This window comes from Apiospora aurea (genome assembly GCF_038362705.1).
Source record: "Apiospora aurea strain CBS 24483 chromosome Unknown utg000010l_segment0_segment0, whole genome shotgun sequence".
Classification (NCBI taxonomy): domain Eukaryota; kingdom Fungi; phylum Ascomycota; class Sordariomycetes; order Amphisphaeriales; family Apiosporaceae; genus Apiospora; species Apiospora aurea.
The window spans coordinates 2,772,836-2,793,051 of record NW_027117397.1 but is presented as its reverse complement, the minus strand read 5'-3'; the positions used below and the strand labels follow the sequence as shown (position 1 = coordinate 2,793,051).

At 52.3% G+C, this 20,216-nt stretch overlaps 6 protein-coding genes across 6 annotated transcripts; all 6 read left to right on the top strand.

Annotated features, from left to right (window-relative positions):
* Positions 1–1,245: 1,245 nt before the first annotated feature.
* On the top strand, positions 1,246–5,853 carry PG986_014844 (helicase associated domain-containing protein; the record flags this gene model as incomplete). The annotated part of the gene is given in 5 exon segments (XM_066851066.1): positions 1,246–3,294; positions 3,352–3,449; positions 3,502–4,277; positions 4,289–5,498; positions 5,565–5,853. The coding sequence occupies 5 exon segments, from the start codon at positions 1,246–1,248 to the stop codon at positions 5,851–5,853; spliced, it is 4,422 nt and encodes a 1,473-aa protein (XP_066693304.1).
* Positions 5,854–7,118: 1,265 nt separating this feature from the next.
* Positions 7,119–9,313, top strand: PG986_014843 (uncharacterized protein; the record flags this gene model as incomplete). Its single annotated transcript, XM_066851065.1, has 3 exons — positions 7,119–7,359; positions 7,428–8,754; positions 8,845–9,313. The coding sequence occupies 3 exons, from the start codon at positions 7,119–7,121 to the stop codon at positions 9,311–9,313; spliced, it is 2,037 nt and encodes a 678-aa protein (XP_066693303.1).
* A 465-nt stretch (positions 9,314–9,778) lies between these two features.
* Positions 9,779–11,452, top strand: PG986_014842 (60S ribosomal protein eL19; the record flags this gene model as incomplete). The annotated part of the gene is made up of 3 exons (XM_066851064.1): positions 9,779–9,792; positions 10,792–11,212; positions 11,297–11,452. 3 exons carry the CDS (start codon positions 9,779–9,781, stop codon positions 11,450–11,452), a joined length of 591 nt encoding a protein of 196 aa, XP_066693302.1.
* A 3,071-nt stretch (positions 11,453–14,523) lies between these two features.
* Positions 14,524–15,321, top strand: PG986_014841 (uncharacterized protein; the record flags this gene model as incomplete). Its single annotated transcript, XM_066851063.1, has 3 exons — positions 14,524–14,709; positions 14,756–15,152; positions 15,218–15,321. 3 exons carry the CDS (start codon positions 14,524–14,526, stop codon positions 15,319–15,321), a joined length of 687 nt encoding a protein of 228 aa, XP_066693301.1.
* A 689-nt stretch (positions 15,322–16,010) lies between these two features.
* PG986_014840 (uncharacterized protein) lies at positions 16,011–17,464 on the top strand (the record flags this gene model as incomplete). Its single annotated transcript, XM_066851062.1, has 4 exons — positions 16,011–16,707; positions 16,770–16,782; positions 16,938–17,100; positions 17,357–17,464. 4 exons carry the CDS (start codon positions 16,011–16,013, stop codon positions 17,462–17,464), a joined length of 981 nt encoding a protein of 326 aa, XP_066693300.1.
* A 941-nt stretch (positions 17,465–18,405) lies between these two features.
* On the top strand, positions 18,406–19,698 carry PG986_014839 (FAD/NAD(P)-binding domain-containing protein; the record flags this gene model as incomplete). Its single annotated transcript, XM_066851061.1, has 1 exon — positions 18,406–19,698. One exon carries the CDS (start codon positions 18,406–18,408, stop codon positions 19,696–19,698), a length of 1,293 nt encoding a protein of 430 aa, XP_066693299.1.
* Positions 19,699–20,216: the final 518 nt, after the last annotated feature.

Sequence of the window (20,216 nt, the reverse complement as noted above, 5' to 3'; positions counted from 1 at the left end):
TCCGGTGGTTGTGTAGAGAGTCGGCAATAACTGCAGTCCGGGTCGCAACATGTATTCGCATTAACTCTTCAAGGACAGGTGCGTAGCAGGAAAGCCCATAGACGAACAGGTAATGCTTCTCGGCCTGACGTCCCGTTGCACATTCAACACCAAAACCGCATCAATCGTAAAATGTGGACGAATGCGATGTCGATGTGGGGTGACATGGAAGAGCTGCTACCCGCAGAATCAAAAAATCAGCCCGGCGTGCTGCTTCTGGAAGGCGGTCACACTAACTAACGGCTGTGAAGTTCTTATTCTATAGTGCCAAGACTTCGGCGCATTGGCTCGCCTAAACCGCATCATGAAGAACTTGAAGTACCCACGTCCTACGCTTGATCATTTATTCAATACTACCTGCCTGTGCCAGTGGATTTTGATAGGGCGGAGTCGGGTCACAGCCAAAACAACCAACTATGTAGGATATATATCAGCGATGTGAGATTATAGCTTTAAAAGAACTTATAGTCAGGACTTATACTATACATGTCAAACTTTCTTCAGGTGTCTGCATATCTACACATAATATCTGATTGCTTGAGCATTCTACAGGCCTTGGTGCTGGATCGTGCTGGCTGGCCCGAACCCTTGGAGTCTCCAGGGCTGTCAAAGGTGCTTCCTGCCTGCCTGCCCCGTGCCCGCGCACGGTCCTCTCAACGCTGTAACTGCAAGGGGGAAATAATTTACCTCGAAACCAGCCTGCGGCTGACTGGCATTAGTCGTGCCATTAGTCGGAGATCGAACCGGTGATGTCAATTTGTGCCCCTCCATACACATACACGCCTGGGTGAAGCTTCATCCACTCACTAGCACTTCCTTTGGTCTATTCATGCGATGACTCTGCTCACTTGAACAACCAGACGACTACCAGGGAAAAGACGCAATTTTCACATCGCGCGTCCATTTCTACCTTTGTCAGACCCTCTCCAGTTCGTCCTGCCATCGACTTCTTGCTTGTTTGCTGTTGTCGCCGAGGTCCACCCTCGTTCTTCTATTTCCGTGTCCTTCACATTGATTACCGCGCCACCAAGTTCGACTGGAAACCGCGTCTTTATATTGATGGCAGCTCTGACCGGCTTCCTTTCGGTGTGAGCGCATAGGCGCTCTACATCCAATTCTCTTCCACTTTTTGCTTGAGATCTTGACCAGGCATTCCCTCATTTCTATTCGATAAAGTATACCTACGCTTCGTTCACGACTGCCAAGATGGCCCCAAAGAAGAAGAAGACGAAGGCCGCAGCCAATCCATCACGGGGCTTTGCCACTACGTCTGTCGCATCGAAACCGGTCACTCGCATTGAACAGGCCGAAGAGGCGATTGCCACTTCAAACGGCAAAGCGGCCACGCCCTTGTCCGCACAGGAAGGCAAAGCCGCCGGGGCGACACCCGAAAACGCAGCACTTGCACCGTCCGATCCTACCGTAGCCCGACCGACGAAGCCTGACTTGAGCCCCGAAGAGTTTGAGAAACAGCTCCTCGAGTCTGAACTGCAGCTCCTCGTCGAAAAGCACGCACAAAAAGTCAAGCGCGATGCCCAGCGTCAAAAGACGCGCCTCGAGACGGATCGACGTTTGCTACGCGGACAGGCCGAGCCTGTGAATGTGCGAAAATGGCTACCGCAAGAGCTGATGGATCACATACTGGATTTGATCCAGGCTGAGCACCGGTTTGCGGCGTCTTCTCTTGGGCCCGACACCACTAGTTCTGGCAGGCTGCTGCCCGAGGAAGAGCTCACCATGAAGCTCTGGACGCTTCAACAGACGTTGGAAAGTGCTGGTTTTACCGAGGAAAAGGTTGCATCTGTATTGCAGTACATTCTGGAGATTGGTCCAAACATTGGTGGTACCACCAAGGAGAACATCTGGGGCCTGGAAGAGGCTTTGGACTGGCTTGCACGTGAATGCAGCCGGGATGAACTCCCCGACTACGACCAGAGGGGCAGAACATTTCCAAGGCTCGCCGACACCCCACAAGATAGTCCCTTGGCTTCTGGTGCCAACACGCCGCGACTATTAGAACCTAGTGGCACTGCTACTCCGGCGGCCAAGAATGGCTCTGCCAAGTCTCGATCCTCTCGTGCTGCTTGCCCGAAGAAGCCTGCTCCCGCATTTGACAGTGACATTGAGCCTGATGATCTTGTCCCAGTCTACCTAGAAAGCAAAGCTAAGCTTTTCCACATTCAGCGGCCAAAGCAAGACGTCAAACAGACCAAGGCTGGCAAGAGTAAGGGCGTCAATGGGTCACAAAATGTGGACATGGAGGAAGCTAAGCTGTTGGCTAAAATCGAGCACATAGAACAGGATGTTCTTTTCGACAAAATTTCTGCTGAACAGACTTGGCGAAATGAGCGAGTCGTTCTGGAGAGAGAGTATGCTGCGGCTAAAAAGCAGGAAGCCGAAAAATCGGAAGCCCGCGACGAGGAACAAGACGACGCTTCAGATGATGAAGATGAAATTTCGAGAGAAGCCAAGAAGATGGCCACGGAAGTTCTCCAGCAAGACAGCGCCGATGACGAACAGTCTTTATCAGACCTGTTTGCCAGCCTTCCAGTCCAGGAAGTAGACCCTAGCACTGGGAAGACTGAAAATGTCATCAACAGTACAGATGGATCAAAAGTTTTCATCCGCCATTTTGGTAAATGGACTGGCGTCAGTCCCATGAGAGCGTTGGAAGAGACTTGTCGCTCAAGGGATCCGGCAGTGAAGCTGCAATACCGACTCATATCCGAAGCATCTTTCGCAAATAGGCATGTCGTCATTATCTCTTGGTCGAAACCCCAAGAGCTTATTTCGACTGATATTGCTCACATTGAGAGCTATGCTTACCCGCATCAGTTCTCTTTCGGCATGGCTGATGTAGCAACTCCTGATAGCAAACAGTCAGAAGCCTATGTCGCCACGGCCGCGCTGTTTGCCATTTTCCATTCTACCAAAGAAGAGAAAGTGTTTATGCGCCTGCCAGCGGTATGGAAAGAGTTGTGGAACGAATTCGCCCAAGCCAGAAAGAGTCACAACGATGCTCAGGACCGCGCCTCGATCAAGGAGTTGCGGCGCATGGTTCGACAAAGGCAAGACCAGGAAGAGGAGGACGGTATTCTCCTCCAAGGCGCCTTTAGAGGCCGTAGAGCTAACCAGTCTCTGAATGATTCTGGTGATTCTGGCTCCGATAGAGAAAAGGGCCAATCCATAAACCCCGAATTCTACCAAAGAATATGGGCCAACAAGTGCGGGACACCTAGATATCAGGCCATGCTCGTAAGTCACTGCCATACTCCTCCTATCTAACTTTCATTCTAACTAATCATTGTGCAGCAATCACGCATGCAGTTGCCAATGTGGCATTTCAAGCAGCAAGTCTTGGATAGCATTGAAAGGGAGCAAGTTGTCATCATCTGTGGTGAGACTGGCTGGTAAGCAGGTTCTTTCCAACTCAAATGGCATATATACTGACGAAAATGATAGTGGCAAGAGTACTCAGGTACCCTCTTTCATCCTCGAGCATCAATTATCACTTGGTCGACCCTGCAAGATCTACTGCACTGAGCCTCGACGTATTTCTGCTCTCTCTTTGGCACGCCGAGTAAGCGAGGAGCTTGGCGAGGGCCGAAATGAATTGGGAACTTCCCGGTCTTTGGTTGGTTATTCGATCCGATTAGAGTCCAACACGTCTAAGGAAACGAGGCTGGTATACGCCACCACCGGTATCGTTATGCGGATGCTCGAAGGATCTAACGACCTTCGCGAGATCACTCATCTTGTTCTGGATGAAGTTCACGAGCGGACTATCGACTCTGACTTTTTATTGATTGTCCTAAAGAAGCTGCTTCTGCGCCGCAAGGATCTAAAAGTCGTTCTGATGTCTGCAACAGTCGACGCGGAGAAATTCTCCAAATACATGGGCGGTGCGCCAGTGCTCAACGTACCTGGCCGAACCTTTCCTGTCCAGGTCCAGTATCTCGAGGATGCCTTGGAGCTTACTGGCTATAGTATCGATCAGAAGCATCCTGCGGAAAAGTCAATCGACCTGGACGATGACCCGACAGAGAATGACAAGGATGCAGGCTCAGCTAGGGATGCCGCAAAGGACCTACGACAGTATTCGGCAAAAACGAGGAACACGCTCGCACAGTTTGATGAGTATCAAATTGACCCGGAACTCATCGTGCAATTGATCGGGCGGATATCTGTCGACCCGCAGTATATCGATTACAGCAAAGCAATCCTCGTTTTCCTCCCAGGTATTGCGGAGATCCGGGCATTAAACGACTTTCTTCTAGGGAGCCCTTCTTCCAGAGAGACTGGGAGGTGTTCCCTCTTCACTCCACTATTGCTACTGAAGACCAGGAGCGGGCTTTCTTGTTCCCACCCCACGGCGTTCGAAAGATCGTTTTGGCAACCAATATCGCCGAAACTGGTATCACGATTCCCGATGTGACGTGCGTTATAGACACGGGAAAGCATCGTGAAATGCGATTTGATGAAAGGCGACAGTTGTCACGACTGATCGATACTTTTATATCCAGAGCCAATGCGAAACAACGACGAGGTCGTGCTGGCAGAGTCCAGGAGGGACTCTGTTTTCACCTGTTCACGCGCCATCGCCATGATAAGCTGATGGCCGACCAGCAAACACCAGAGATGCTGCGCTTGTCTTTGCAAGATCTCGCTATCCGCGTTAAGATCTGCAGGATTGGCGGCATTGAAGAGACTCTGGGAGAAGCTCTTGATCCACCTTCAGCAAAGAATATTCGCCGTGCTGTCGATGCTCTGGTTGATGTGCGAGCGCTCACTGCTGGCGAAGACTTGACCCCATTGGGCTTGCAGTTGGCTAAACTGCCTCTGGATGTTTTCCTTGGTAAACTCATCCTTCAGGGTACCATTTTCAAATGCTTGGATATGGCCATCACGGTGGCCGCGATTCTATCCTCCAAGTCCCCGTTCTCGGCGGCCTTTGGACAACGCACACAAGCTGATCAAGCGCGAAAGTCGTTCAAGAGAGGCGACTCAGACCTGCTCACCGTCTACAACGCATACTTGGCTTGGAAGAACGTTATACAGCAAGGCGCTCCGGTGTTCCAGTTCTGCAAGAAGAACTTCCTATCTCACCAGAACCTCTTGAACATCGAGGATCTGAAGGGCCAGCTCATTGCCTCTCTGGTCGATTCGGAGTTCCTCCAGTTAACGGATGAGGAGCGTCGCACGCTGAAACGACTTCGGCACTCGAACCGTCGGAGCCAGTTCTTCGACATGCCTCATCGGGTCAATATCAACAGCAACAACGATGTCATCATGTCCTCGGTTATTGCTTGGAGCTTTTATCCCAAGCTACTGATGCGCGAGAACAAGGGCTTCCGCAATGTTGGCAACAACCAGAGTATCAGTCTGCACCCATCCAGCGTCAACAAAGGTAACATGGAGCTCAAATGGCTCTCATATTACCACATCATGCAATCGAAGCAGTAAGTTGTCCTTCCTCGTTTCCTTATGGAGTCTGTTCTTTAGGTCAGAGCTAATCATTCCTTTAGGTTCCTCAATGCACATGAGACAACTGCAGCCGAGGCGTTTGCCGTTGCCTTACTTTGCGGTGACGTGCGGGTCGACATGTACTCTGGTGTGCTGGTTCTCGATGGCAATCGAGCTCGCTTCAGCGTGCCGGACTGGAAGACCATGCTGGTCATCAAAGTGCTGAGGACACGGTTGCGAGATATTCTCAACCGCAGCTTTAAGATGCCAGGCAAGCTCCTCACTGAACAGCAGGAGAAGTGGATGGGAGTCTGGCAGAGGATATTTAGCCAGGACTTTGGAAAGAGTTAGGATTAAGACATCCAGCCATTCCAAAACCAGCCAAATGTCACATAACTAGCCAGCAATCACATCACTGATGTTTCCGTTAATAGCCAATGGAATCATGTTACTGCCAATCATCCCGGCTGCTCTGTGTTGTGTGACTACCAATCTGTAGAGTTGACTACAGTTAGCTGTCACTGTCCTGCCTTAATTCTCAAGTCTTGGTGCCACGACTACCTACCCATTTTGGCATGGTAATACTCGAACACAATCCGCCTGCCTTCCGGCAATGGTGATGGCCCTACCTATTGATTTTCCAATTTTCAATGTACGCATGCTGCATAAACCGCCTCGTAGCATTTCAAAATCTGCTCTCAATACTGCGAAATCTGTTTCCAGAGTTTTAGACATGTCGTTCCCTACTGAATACCATGGCAATTGGCCTGTCGGTAGGTAATGGGTTGTGGCACTTCACATCTCGGATGATATGGCCCGAGTTGGTCGAGAACTGTTCTTGTTGGCTCTTTGACGACGAAGTGGTGCAAAAGATGGTCGAGGTCACTGTCGCTCGGCGCCACGGGCATACGTGAAGACGTCAATCCGCTTCTACCTTATGGTCTCGACCCGCGTCTGGTTGTTCATGTGCTCCCCATCACGGCGGAGTTTACATTTTAATACAGCCGGTATATAGATCTAGCCGCTCTCTTCTACTTCATTGGGTGGTTTTATGCATATTTGGTGCGAGGCCATCGCCTACCAGGCTCGCACTTGCACAACTTTCCTTTGCAATATGTGTTTCGATATGCGCAGCCGTCTTCATGATACAATCAATCTGGCATCGGTTACGAATTATTGCGAGGTACACGCATGGGAGGCGGGCTTTAGATCTGGTGGAGCTTGCTGCCTAGTATAACGAAGCAAACTCGCAAGCAAGGGGTACAGAAGATAAAATTCAACCCCTCGCTCGTCGCTCGGATTTGTACAACATGGCTCTGCTTTGCTCAACTGTGATACTGAGTTCACATCAGCACCGCCAGCACTTCACCCAAGCCCCGAGTGTATAGAAAAAGCCTCCGGGGGCCTAAGTTCTGGCGTAACGACCAAACGGGACGGCACGAGAGCTAACAAAGAGCCCCACCACCAGATCGCTAGGAGTACTAGAGACACTTCCGGTGACTTGTCGGATCATCAGCAACCTCGTTTGTCTTTCTCTTCTGAAAAACACAAAAGCCATTGATCCTAACAACCTTGGTACTCTGGTATGACATTTGCTCCTTGTGCGAGTGCTCGCGATGATCGCCTCTCGTCTCCTTCTTTGGGGTCTTGGGGTCCAGACCCTTTTGGCGAGTCCAAGTCGGGATCCGGACATGGACCTGACTGAGGAGATCATGCAGCTCCTTCTTGGGCCAAAAAACGAAGGAATTAGAGGGCACATCCGTGAGGATGCGCTGGCAAGAGGCAACACTCCTGCCAGCCGACCGCGCCTCGTCGCGACTGAGGAGACTATCGAGTTTGGGGATACCCTTTGGATCGGTACGTCATCGGGTCTCTTTGTGTTGATCCAAAAGAACATTCCATGCCAGCTAATGATTTCCCTGAAGTGGACCGTATTCTTGAGCCGCAGACAATCATTCACTTCTTCGAGTTTACATGGAACGGCCGTCTGCCAAGCGGCAAGTACACCGAGCTTCCCCTTCTTGGAGACGACATGGAGCTCGTCACGGAGCCTTACTCGGAGTGGGCCCCCGCGCCTTTCGACAAGCATCCGGAGCCGGCGGCTGTAGAGATCATGGCCCGCATCGGCTCTGGTCATGACAGCGGCAGGCTTCAAATCATTAGCAAGGATCTCCACGCCATGAAGTCGAGGCTGTGGGAGGGCATCATGCCCCTTTCTCAGCGGCGACTGGACGAGCGAGGGGCGAACGACCTCCGAAACTTCACTTATACATCGCAGCTTGTGACGCAGGTCATCAACGTCTTCCACTACCTGAACGAGCCTGACGTTCGCTATGCCCTACGGGATACCTACAACCTCATCTATGACCACCTTGAGACCTTCGAGAAAGCGTTCAATGCCAAGCGAGCCAAGGAGTCGCTGCCCAGTATCTCGGTCACTGCGCTATGGGCCGAATATATGCGATCCCAGTACGAAGTGATAGAGAACAGGGCACATACATGGGTTTTGCAGGTCCTGCGCCCTCTCAAGAAGAAAGTTCTGGCGGCGATACGCGGCCACCAGCCAGACCAACTCATGGTAGCGGACTACGATGAGATACAGTGGAAGTTGACGAACATGTGGCAGGATCTTAGCGAGAACACTGCACATGCCGACTGGGGTATCTTCGTCCCCATGGACGGGTACAAAGGCTGCACTTCGCCATCCGCGACCCCCCGTAACGTCACCACCAAGAAGGACCCTGCCCCTGACGGCACGGAGCCAATCGCCTTCTCGCCAGACACAGACCGCCGGATGAGAGAGTACCATTTGCGGCGCCGACAGATCGACCTCGAGGCTTCGATGCAGAAATTCATGATGGATGCATTCGTGAAGGATATGACTGGAGATGCGGGCTCTTCAGAAGAGCGGCCCTTGAACGACCCTGAACGTTTCGGGCCTACAATGATCATGCAAGCGAAGGCCCAGGCCGGGGCCCGCAAGGAGCTCCGCGGCCAGTCCATCACCTACGAGACGGAGCCCTGGATGGAGCACGTAGTACAGAAATCCGGATGGGGCTATGTGGTGTACAAGACCTCCCAGGCAACCTCTGACGCGCAGTGGTCGCAGTTCACTAAGAGGTTCGAGGCCGACACGGGTAATTGGGGACACGGTCTGGCTAACATCACCACGGTCCATGACCAGTCAAAACTGCACTGGATCGACGGGAGCGATGTGGGAAAGGTCAATCCCAGCTTAGACGATTTAAAGAGGTGAGATAATTACTTATCCAGTAGTCCAACTGGCTGATACTCCTTCGCTAGCACTGGCACCACATATATGACTAACATGGCCCGACACAGTCACTTTGCTACTTACATCGAGTCTGCTTCATTCCCAGGAAACTGCTTCTCGGACGTTTTCCTGGTCGCTGACGAAGCGTCGGTGGCCTCATACCTGAACACTGCTCCTCAGGCCAACATTCCGCGTGGGGATATTGGTCCATTTATCACCGCCGTAGACGCGTTCTTCGACCCCAACGATCCCACTTTCCGTGCCGAGGAATCGCCCTTCTTTGATGGCACACTCCGAGTCCTGGGCAGCCTCGTTTGGGACGACGTTGGTGCTCTGCTGCTCACGCAGACGCAGGGTTTGGCGGAGCTGTGGCCGTTGGCCATGGAGCACCCGCTGGAGGTCTACGTTGGACCCACCGTCCAAGTGCAGACAGATGCTTGGAAGAGGGTGAGAAAGGCGGACAGGCAGGCCTTGGAGAAATGGATCAAGGTGGTGCGAGAAGACGATAAGAAGAAGACTGTCCGCGATGAACTATGAGGGCAGTACTGGTGGCAGGCATGCTAGAGAAATTGCGTCTTCAGCTACGAGCTTACATGATATGAGCAAACAAGCCACATTTCGTTCCTTAGACATATTGCAGCCTAGAAAACGGCGGGCCCGAGGACCCCGAGAGACCAGTTTGGACAAGGTAGATTCAAGTCAGCTCACCACTCGTATAGCCTTGCTCAAGCCCATCTGCAGCCCCCTAGAAGGTGCAAAGGGATGGATTTCCAGGATATTGGCCACGTGAGACGGCTCGTTTGATTAGCTTCTCATTAGCAGCTGAGGCAGTCATAGCAAGCTGCCAGCGGAGATGTAGCCTCGAGCTGAGGGGTGATCTACACACATTCTCTATAACCATGGTGCAATCCCACATGTGTTAGGCAGGCAGTTTGTCTGCTGTGGCCTCTCCCAAATGACGAGGAGTTTGTGATGATGAACGAACAACGTATCGAAGCCAAAATGGACATCAGCACGTTCGTGACGCTCAGCTGCCTATGCATCGCCATCTATGCCTTCTCAGACCACCCACTACCGCCACCATATCGACTCATACTAGCGACAGCGGCTTGTGTTTTGGTATGGAATGGCCTGAAGCTTGCATCCGTCCAAGTCGGAGCATTGGTCAACTCCAGAGCGTTCCGGAGGTTGATGCGCTTCATAGCCGGCTAGCTTGGCAGCTTGTGTGGACGGACTTGGGATTTGCAACTGCTAAAAAGAAAAAGCTGGGGCCGAACCGAGTAAGGAAAGCCACATCTCGATTCAATTGCGCTGTGGCTAAACTCGCATCTTGTGTGAGAAGCCCCACCTGTCAGTCAAGCCACAAAGAGGGCTCGACTAGCCCCAAAGCAAACTAGTTCCACACAATCTTGCTGGTTTGCTGCTGGGAAGGCACCACTTTCTGGTCGAAATTTCTCAATTACGCTTTGCCCGAAAGCCAAAGCCCCGAAACCACCAATTTTCGAGCGCTGTAGTTTAGTGAGAGGAAAGTCGTCCAGTTAGACCCCTCCCGCCTTTTTTCTCTTCCTCTCAACCAAAGGAGACCTCGACAACCGACCATCTCACCGGATACCAGCAATCAAGATGTAAGTTGTCCAAACTCACTGTTCGTCTGCATCCGCCGTTGCGACGTTTTGATATTTCGATGGATTCGGCGGCTTTGGCGATGATGATGGATATGTACGGATCGTTTGGCGAGAGAGACAGAGAGCACGAAACTTTTACACACACGCACACAAATCAGCCCTGACTCGAATATCGGCATCATCGATTTCTGCTCCCCCGACCACAACATCACCACCAGCAATTATCATGATCAATTACGCCTGGGCGGCAACAGACTTCATCAATAACTCTCGCCCCCGTCTGCCGATCCGCTTGTCCATCGAAATATGTCGTTTCGGCATCCCATATTTTGCAAATCGTGTGGCCCTGGAACATGGAGACAAGTGGGCTAACTTTTGTTTCCTATGAAGGGTCAATCTGCGAACCCAGAAGCGCCTGGCCGCGTCGGTCATTGGCTGCGGTAAGAACAAGGTCTGGCTGGACCCCAACGAGGTCAGCGAGATCTCCAACGCCAACTCTCGCCAAACCATCCGCAAGCTCGTCAGCGATGGCCTTATCATCCGCAAGCCCGTCACCATGCACTCGCGATCGCGTGCCCGTGAGCTGAACGCCGCCCGCCGCATCGGTCGTCACCGAGGCTTCGGTAAGCGCAAGGGTACCGCCGATGCTCGTATGCCCGAGCAGGTCCTCTGGATGCGCCGCCTCCGTGTCCTCCGCCGTCTTCTGGTCAAGTACCGTGCCAGCGGCAAGATCGACAAGCACCTGTACCACGAGCTGTACCACTCCAGCAAGGGTAACGCCTTCAAGCACAAGCGTGCCCTCGTTGAGCACGTACGTTGAACCCCGACCTCCCAACTATTTATATATATGTATATCATATTCTCTGGACACACCATACTGACTTTCGGCCACCAGATCCACCGTGCCAAGGCCGAGAAGGCTCGCGAGAGAGCTCTGAGAGACGAGATGGACGCCAAGCGCGCCAAGACCAAGGCTGCCCGCGAGCGCAAGCAGGAGCGTGTGGCGGCGAAGCGCAACGCCCTGATGGGCGAGGGCGAGGAGAGCAAGTGAACAAAATCACCTCCGGTATTCTGAGTTCCTTTATAACCACGGTATCTGAGAAACGGCTGCATTCGGAGTCATTGGTTTGGGTCACCTTTTTTTCTCGTCGCGCGTATCTGGAGGCTCGGGGGCATACCGTAAATAATGCGAATGAATCCATCGAGCTGTTTGCATCGGCATTGACGAATGAGAAGAAAATGGAAAGCACACGGTCTGGGTTTTGGTCTCCTGCTTGTGATGTGCCTATGTGACGATGGGGTCAAGCTGACGATAACGGCGTCCTGGCTGTCGGCCTCGGAACATGATTTTACGCATGTTAAAGTTACATAGAAGAAGCCTTCCAATGTGATTGATGATACATCCTACCTTGCTCTCTTTCTGTGCATCTCGTGCCGTCGCCCCCTTGCTCTATACCAACCCATCTCGGGGAGTGCTGGTCAACACGTCATCAATGCGTTGGGAGGTCGGCACACTGAGTACCTACTATTCGCCGTAGTAGCAGCTCGCTATGCTGTGCGTACCCTGCCACACCAAAGCACAAGCGGTGTCCATGAAGGGCCCCTCGCTGCAGCCATTGACATAGTTCAGTGTCTCTGGCGGTCTCCAATCTGCGGCACAATTGACAGACGCTCGGTCATCTGGTGTTGAACCTACCTACGCATACATCAATGAGTCTAGCATCCCATCCCGTTGCCATCGATCGCCCGGTTTTGGACTATGGCGTAATCAACAGTCTCCTATTTATTCAATTGGTGACTTTATGCTAGGCGATGGGTTATCCCAGCATGATTATGCGGTTATGCCGTTTTTTTGTCCAGATGAGCCCGAACGGTACATGTCTTGCATCAGCGGCCGCCACCCGCACCCCCTTTTTGGACAAGGTTATGGCAACGGCGGGAGCAAGCAAGTTACGAGAGCGTCGCTCTTTACTTGTGTAGATTCCCTGCATTCTAGATCGATCAAACTGACAGCAGGTGGATATTGATGTCCGTTAAGTGAAATTGAAATACTACTGGTTTCCTAGTAGATTACTGAAAACATCTGACAACCTCCGTGCTTTTAAAGACTCAGCAAGTTATACGCCACCAAAACCTCAATGTTTCCGACTTGCTAGACTTGCCGCAAGGATGCGAGAGTACGATGTACTGGCTACTCTATTACCTCGTTATCCTAAGCCACGTGGAGGAAAGTGGCCAAGAAATAGGTCTCGCTGTCTACCGACAACAACAGCGACAGTGACAGTGACGACTACAAGGGGGACAATCACCGCCGCCGCCGCCAACAGCTGCAACATCTTCATTGCGGTCTTCGGGCTTGAACCCCTCCTCTGGGTCTTCTGCGTCCCCGTCTTGCGCTGCTGTGGAAGTGCTGGCCTCGCCTGTCACCACCTATTACGGAACGCACGAGCATCACTACCACGCCGCAGCCTTTTCCAGGAGGCAGCAAGCCGTGGCCATAAACGAAGAAGCAGAAGAACAAGAGGAACGGCGATGGCTGCCACGGCTTGATTGACCTCCATAAAAGATAGAGTACATGGTGCTGTAATTTGTGCCGGTCGGAGGCAGTCAAACCACCGGTGCGTCCGGCTACGGATCGAGGTTCAATATACTTTCTTCTAGTGCTCGGACATGTTCCCCGTAGCCTGAATTGCGTTTCACAAGAATTAAACAATTTATTTAGAGTTCTTCCGACATCAACCTGGGATGTGTTTTGAGCTTCTGTACGTTCTCGACATGGTCCGCACCTTATCCAGGGCCTCACTTCTCATACACCTTAACAACTTGCACGCTGGAGCTTGAAGCACCAGAAGTTGCCACAGATATGCGAAAGGGTGCAGCGGAACTTGTTGGGGGCCGTCTGCCGCTCATTGTATTCGCGTACCTCATTGACAGTCTTGAAAGAATGGCGTGGAAGTAGGGGAAGTTATTGCGTCAGTAGTCACGTTAGTACGACCACTACCATAGCTTCCGCTTCCTCTGGGGACCGGAGATGATCTGCAACGAGGCGTACACAGGCCAGTCGCACATGGTGAAGGGCGAGAATGTGCAGCAACTGCTACATGCGTCGTCCGAGTGCGACTCGACAAGGATTTTGGTCCCGAGAGCCTGTTTCACAGGCGCGTAGACATCACTATCAACTACGCCATTTCACACCAGGGTTTTTGATCCACGTACCTCAGCAATTACGTCTAGACCATTGCCGGCAAAGGGTCATACCACTTCGTTGGGCTTTCTAGACAAGACCAGTCTCGCGGTCCTCGCTAGGCTTCTCTCAATGGTGCTGTGATCGCTTCGTCAATCCAAGTTTTCACTTCCTCTATGCCAAATGGTGGGTTCAAAGGTCCAGATAGAGAACCGTAGATGCCCCCCTTCTTTTCTCGTTAAATATGGAATGCAGAGGCAGGACTTCAGGATCTCCTGCAGGCCTTTCCATGTCTCATATTCTTTCTTTGGGATGCCTACTTTAGCATATCGGCACGTGGGCCTTGTATAGGTTGCCTGGACGTTGAGATATTCATCATTAAAGTTTGCGGCGGTAGCCGGTGTCAGGACAGCGCTGACAGAAGCATCCAATATCTTCTCTTCGTCATTCCCAAGTAGCTTCTGACGCAGGAGCTGGAGTCCTCTCTGGTGGTGTACAGTTGCTTCCGGGTTGATAGTCAAGCCCACTGGGTACGGTGCCGCTGCCGCTCCACTCGCACCATGGAAGCGGATTGATGCCAGAATGGAAGAGATGATCTTCATTGCAACTTTGGAGACTTCGACCAAGGTTTAGAATCAATCCACCACACACCCTATACTCAAGGGTTGAACTATTCGTCACATACCTTGAATCATCTGCGTAATAACCGATGGCTCCATCTCATCGGGAAAGTCGACATAGTAAAGACGCGCCTTGAGGTGCCCGGGCAGATAAGGCGTGTGCATCTGGGAGCATTTCTTCCTGGTTAACGTGGTCTTGTTGTGTGGGACTGGCTGAAGTGCCTATTTCTGCCACCTCATTTCCTATAGCATTTATTATGACAATTCTTTTTCCTTCTCTTCTTGCCGCGCATCACGTGGCTCCTGACGAGATTCCGGATGGTCGGGTTGGACCTATCTCCGTTCGAGAAGATGATGAAAGGCATAGCGCCGGCTTGTGGCCTCGTAGTTGCAGCTGTTCTCCTTGATCCATTCAGTTCCGAAATCTTCAAGATTCTTGCCGCTCTTCTTTTGCTTCCCCAAATAGGTGAGTGGGTTGAGGGAAGGATAAATTACAAGTCCGAGGTGAGACTGCGGGAGGCTGACTGGCCGATGGCGACGACTTGTGGAGCCCTTCCTGGAGCGCGGATACCGCGTCTTCGCCACCCTTCGGAACCTCTCCAAGGTGTCGTCCTGTCTCTCCGCCGAGGCCGCAAAGTCCAAAGAGAACAGCAACGTGACGATCCTCCAGCTTGATGTGCTTCCCCCGGACTCCATCGCCGCCTTGACGCTCGCGGCCGCGGCGGCGACGGGCGGCCGTGGCCTCGACGTCCTCGTCGACAAGAGCGGCCAGGCCCAGATCCTCCCGGCCCTTGACACGGATATCGACGAGGCCCGCAAGTTGTTCGATTTGAACTTTTGGGCGCCTCTGGCCATGGTCCAGGCGTTTACGCCGTTTCTGATGGAGGCGCGAGGGTGTCTGGTCAACAACGCTTCGGTCAGCGCTTACGTGCCGATGCCTTTCAGCGGTACGTGATATCTCCCCACTGCCTATCATAACATCGTTCACTCAGACAATACAATTCACCTACAGGCACCTACGGCGCCTCCAAAGCCGCCCTCGTCCTGAGAAGCTCTGTACCACATGGAGAAGAGCCCGATTTACTTCTGAGTGTTTGGTTTTCATCTCGTCCTTGACTGACCCAAAAATACAGGACAGTATATTGGAGGGTGTCTCGCTTGCTTCTCCCGAGCTGACCAAAGTCAAGCAAGAGTTGGAAGCGAGGAAAAGAAAATAGCGTCACCCCTCACCGGCTACAACCAGGGATTCGCCCGCTGGTGTTGGGTCTCTATTCGTTTGGGGACTTCCTTGTTCAGTCACGCTGACGCGTATCCTGTACTATAACATGTATATCTTGAGAACACATGTTATATTCATACCGATGTGTTGATCCGCTTCTCGAAGAGACCGAGGTACACGGCAAACTCCGTACTTGTATCAACAGCATTTGACACTGGAGTGCAGGGACCAGAAAAGAACAACAAAAACAAAAACAAAACAGAGACATGTAAGGCGTTTGTGATGGAACAAATAGATGAAGCAAAATGATACTGTAGATCAACTAATACAATATTGAAAGTTCTCGTATTTTCGGTTTATGCGGCCTGGTTGGACTCACCCGCTCCTGGTCCTGGTATGTAACGTCGAAAAGGGGCAATTGAGTTTGGACTAAAGCGCTCCCGCATGCATTAGCACTAATACAAAACCTCGGGAGACCCGGGCTCCGGCGTCATAAACGTCTAGTGTCTAAGTGACAAGAGTTGGGAAAGTCAACTGATTTCGTTCTTCTATTCGGGATTGCGAAGGGAAAAGGACCCCTCAAAAAATGGCTTCAATTACGCAAATCATATCCTGGATCGTTCAAGACATCTATCATGGCTGGAGTCCTCTCCCCCTTCCGCCCGCCGGCTCCTTCGCCGGGCAAACTGTCTGCGTTGTCGGTGCTTCCACGGGGCTCGGCCTCGCGGCCGCTGAGCACTGCGTGAACCTGGGCGCGGCCGAGGTCATCATCACGAGCCGCGACAACCGTCGGGCGAATGTGGCAAAGGAGCATCTGGAAGGAAAAGCAGCTAGAGCCGCTGTAGCAACAACATCAGGGGCAGCGGATAGTTCACCGCCGAAAACAGAATGTCGCGTGACGGCCATGATCTTGGACATGAACCGGTACAGCTCTGTGGTGGCTTTTGCCAACGACCTGAAGCAAATCCGCAAGGGACACGGCGGTATCGACTTCATTCTTCTCAACGCGGCCGTCATCCAATCGCGCTACATCCAAAGCCCGGAGGGCTGGCAGGAAGAACTACAGGTCAACACGCTGAGCAACGTCCTGTTGACGCTGCTGCTTCTGCCCTGGCTGCGGGCGGAGCGCAAGAACCGGTCCTCGCCAGCCCACCTCGCCTTCACCACCTCGACGGCGTCGATAGCCACCGATGTCTCCAAATGGGAGGACTGGACGAGCTCAGGAGAGGGGATTCTGAACCACTGGAACAAGGAGGAGCACTGGCCGCCGGGCTTGTCGGGGGGTATCCTGTCTCCAAGGCCTTGTTGATGTACGCGGACAGGGAACTCATCAAGTTGGTCGTAGGGTCTGATGGAAAGTAAGTTTCCCTATATTGTAAAATACCCTTCACATCGCCTCCCCAAGAAGATAGAAATTCATTTTACTACTTCTGTTGCCCTTATTGCTGTTCCACATTGAATAAGAAACTGACGGATGACGGATACGATGTAGACCCTGGGTGATCATTAACAGCATGGAACCCGGCATGGCGAAGACGGAAATCCAACGACACGTACTCGAGGGCTCGCCCTTTCTCCAGTTTCTGGCGCCCATCATCATCCCTGCCATCTTCAAGACCTCGGAAAATGGTGTCAGGGTTCTGATCATGGGAGGATTGACCACCGAGGAAGAGCACGTAAGTCCTAGCTGTGGCTCGTCAATGGCCCACCAAGTCTTTTACCCCTTATCCATTAGTCGTGGATACGTTGAAAATATGCATCGAATGATGGATAAGCTGACCACTTGGCTTGAATATAGGGTCACCGCCTATCCCGGGTTATATCCCATGAAGAATACAGAAAGTAAGTTCATTCTTTCAACAGGGGGCCATGGCAAGCCCCAGGCTCCAAATGTTTGATTAAATAGCTAACAAAGAATGTTCTCAATTCTAGTATGCCCATAGTCGCCAGCCCAATGGCGAAGAGGCTACAGTCGCTCGTATGGCACGAGATCACCGACGTCCTGGCCAAAGCCGTCCCGGAGGCCAAAGACGCACTTGATGAGTTGGGTAGACAGTAAACAACGTACTGTTTCTATGACCTTCATTACGCTGGTAGATTCTCGGGATGGTCAACAGGGGGCAACATGTGTTTTCTAACCAACTGCCTCAAATTCGGAATCTGAGTTCAGCCACACTCGGGGACTTCGGAAAAACAACAAGAGCAAGAGACACCCGTCTCAGGGTTTAAGTACCATTTCAATACCTTGTTCCATTGCCCGGGCCGAGGTAGCCCAGCGGTAGTAGTCTTATCCCTATACTTAGGGGCAAGAGGGTTCAACTCCCTCTGCGGGCACTTTTTTTTCTCCCCCCCCCCCACGCTTTCTTATTCCCCCTTTTAGCCCCCATCTTTCTGCCCGGCCACCCCATAATTTCGAACGAATTATTATAATCTATTTATTTTACTGGGAAATGCCCGTTATTTTTTTTAATACAAATAGAAATAACAGTTTACCGTACTGGCATTTCCCCAGCGTAGAACAGGTATGAACACAAGGCTCATGGGCAAATGACCAGGCTGATTTTTGCCTCTGGCAAGTGTAACCTGGTGGTCACCTGATGCTCTCGTATCTCTGGGACTCCCATGGCTGTCATTGTTAGATGCTAGTCAAAATTATCCCGGTGTTGTCTTCTCGGGTCCGTCTTCTCGGGTCCGAGCGGCGGCCGACGCAACGGCCGCCATCACGGCCGTGGCTTATAGCTTGCGCATTATCAAATGACCAGCAGTATTTAGGAGAGAGCAATCATCTCTTCCTATAGTATTAGATGCGATCACTTCTTGGTCATAAGCCAAGGCCATATATCTTATTTTCCCTCACGTATTGTTCTACTACCCAGTTTCGTGATCTTCACGAAACTCCCTTGCATTTTGCGCTAGTGCAGACATACCAAACTCCCCGGATTATGGTAGCACATGCCCTTATCAAACTATCAGCTTCCACCATGCCTCTCAACATTCTCATCGTCGGCGCCGGTGTGTGCGGGCCCGCTCTCGCGACCCTCTTGATGTACGCCGACCCTCAGCACAAGATCACCGTCGTGGAGCGCGCACCCTCGTTACGAGTTTCGGGACAACAGCTCGACGTCAAGGCGCAAGGTCTGCCTATACTCAACAAAATAGGGCTGCAAGACGCCATCAAGCTGCTACTGGTCGCGGAGACGGGGCTGCAGTTCGTTGATACCAAGGGCAAGTCGATCGCCGAGTTCGGTGTGACGACCGGCGGGAAGCGCAACTACTCGTTGACGACAGACCGCGAGATTATGCGCAGCGATCTGGTCAACACGCTGTACGAGGCCAGTTTGGAGCGAAGGAAAGAGATCGACGACTCGGCTGGGTCTGGAAGGTCCGGGGGCAGCCTGAAGTACGAGTTCGGCAAGAGCGTCACAGAGCTCTCGCAGGATGGCGATGGCGTCGACGTCAAGCTATCGAGCGGCGAGACGGGCCGTTACGATCTGGTCGTCGGGGCAGACGGCCAGGGCTCTCGTACGAGACGCCTTGCCTGGGGCGCAGAAGCCAGCGCTGCCGCATTCCACCCCCTGGGAATACATGCGGCTTATTACAGCATTCCGCGGGCGGAGGGGGAGGACGGCATGGCGAAGTGGTTCAACGCCCCCGAAAGCCGGACGATCCTGGTGCGGAACGGCGACCGCCCGATGACGCAGGTGTACCTATTCGCCCGAAAGAACGCAGAGCTGTTTCGGCAGGCGTACAAGGAGCCCATCGCGAGGCAGAAGGAGACGTTTCGTCAAGTGTATGCCGGTGCCGGCTGGGAAACCGACAGATTCCTCAAGGGCATGGATGAGTGTGACAACTTCTACGCCCACGAAATCGGCCAGATCAAGTTGGACACGCTCCATAAGGGGCGAGTGGTCCTCGTAGGAGATGCTGGGTACTGCCCCGCGCCCTTCACGGGTATGGGTACGACACTATCCCTCATCGGGGCGTATGTCCTGGCGGGCGAGCTGGCGAAGCACAAGAACGACATCGGTCCGGCGCTGAAAGCGTACAGCGAGGTTGTACGGCCTCCGGTCGACGAGTACCAGAGACTGCCCCCGGCTTCGCTCAATGCCATCTTTCCCTCGTCCAGGTTTGGGGTCTGGGTGCTGCAGAACATTGCTTGGGCGTTGGGCAGTCTCAAGGTCGATCAGTTGGTGCACAAAGTTTTACCTGCGGAAAATAGTGACGGGAGGTGGCCTATCCCGGAATACCCGGAGTTGAACTTGCCTGTATCGTAGATTGGGGCTAAATTTTGCTTCTGAAGAAGGAATGTTGCAATGAACAATTTGTAGTCGGTTGTCTTATCTTGACTTGTGGTTGGAACAGATAGCATTGGGCTTAGAAGATAGGAAAGTAGGCGCATCAAAAGATACTCAACTCATCGCAATTGTTAAACAGGATACTGCCCAAATATAAGTCGTCAAGCTGCTCGAGATAAGGAAGTCCAGGTGGTTGCAAACGGCCATGCATTTTCGACAGCAGGTAGTGGAGCTTACCTATCTGGAGTGTTTGTACATACGTGAGCAGTGGTGTAGGTAAATAGGGGAGGCACCACACACATCCAGCACAAACAGCGTACCTTCCCCGTTTGCATGTCAACTGATGCCTTACCAACATTTAGGCACCTCCTCTGATAAGTCCAAACAACATCAGAAATTCCCATCAGCAGCATCAATTCCGCTCTCAAATCCCGTATCGTCCAGTGGTTAGGATATTGGATTTTCATCTCATACTGAATACTCCAAAGGCCCGGGTT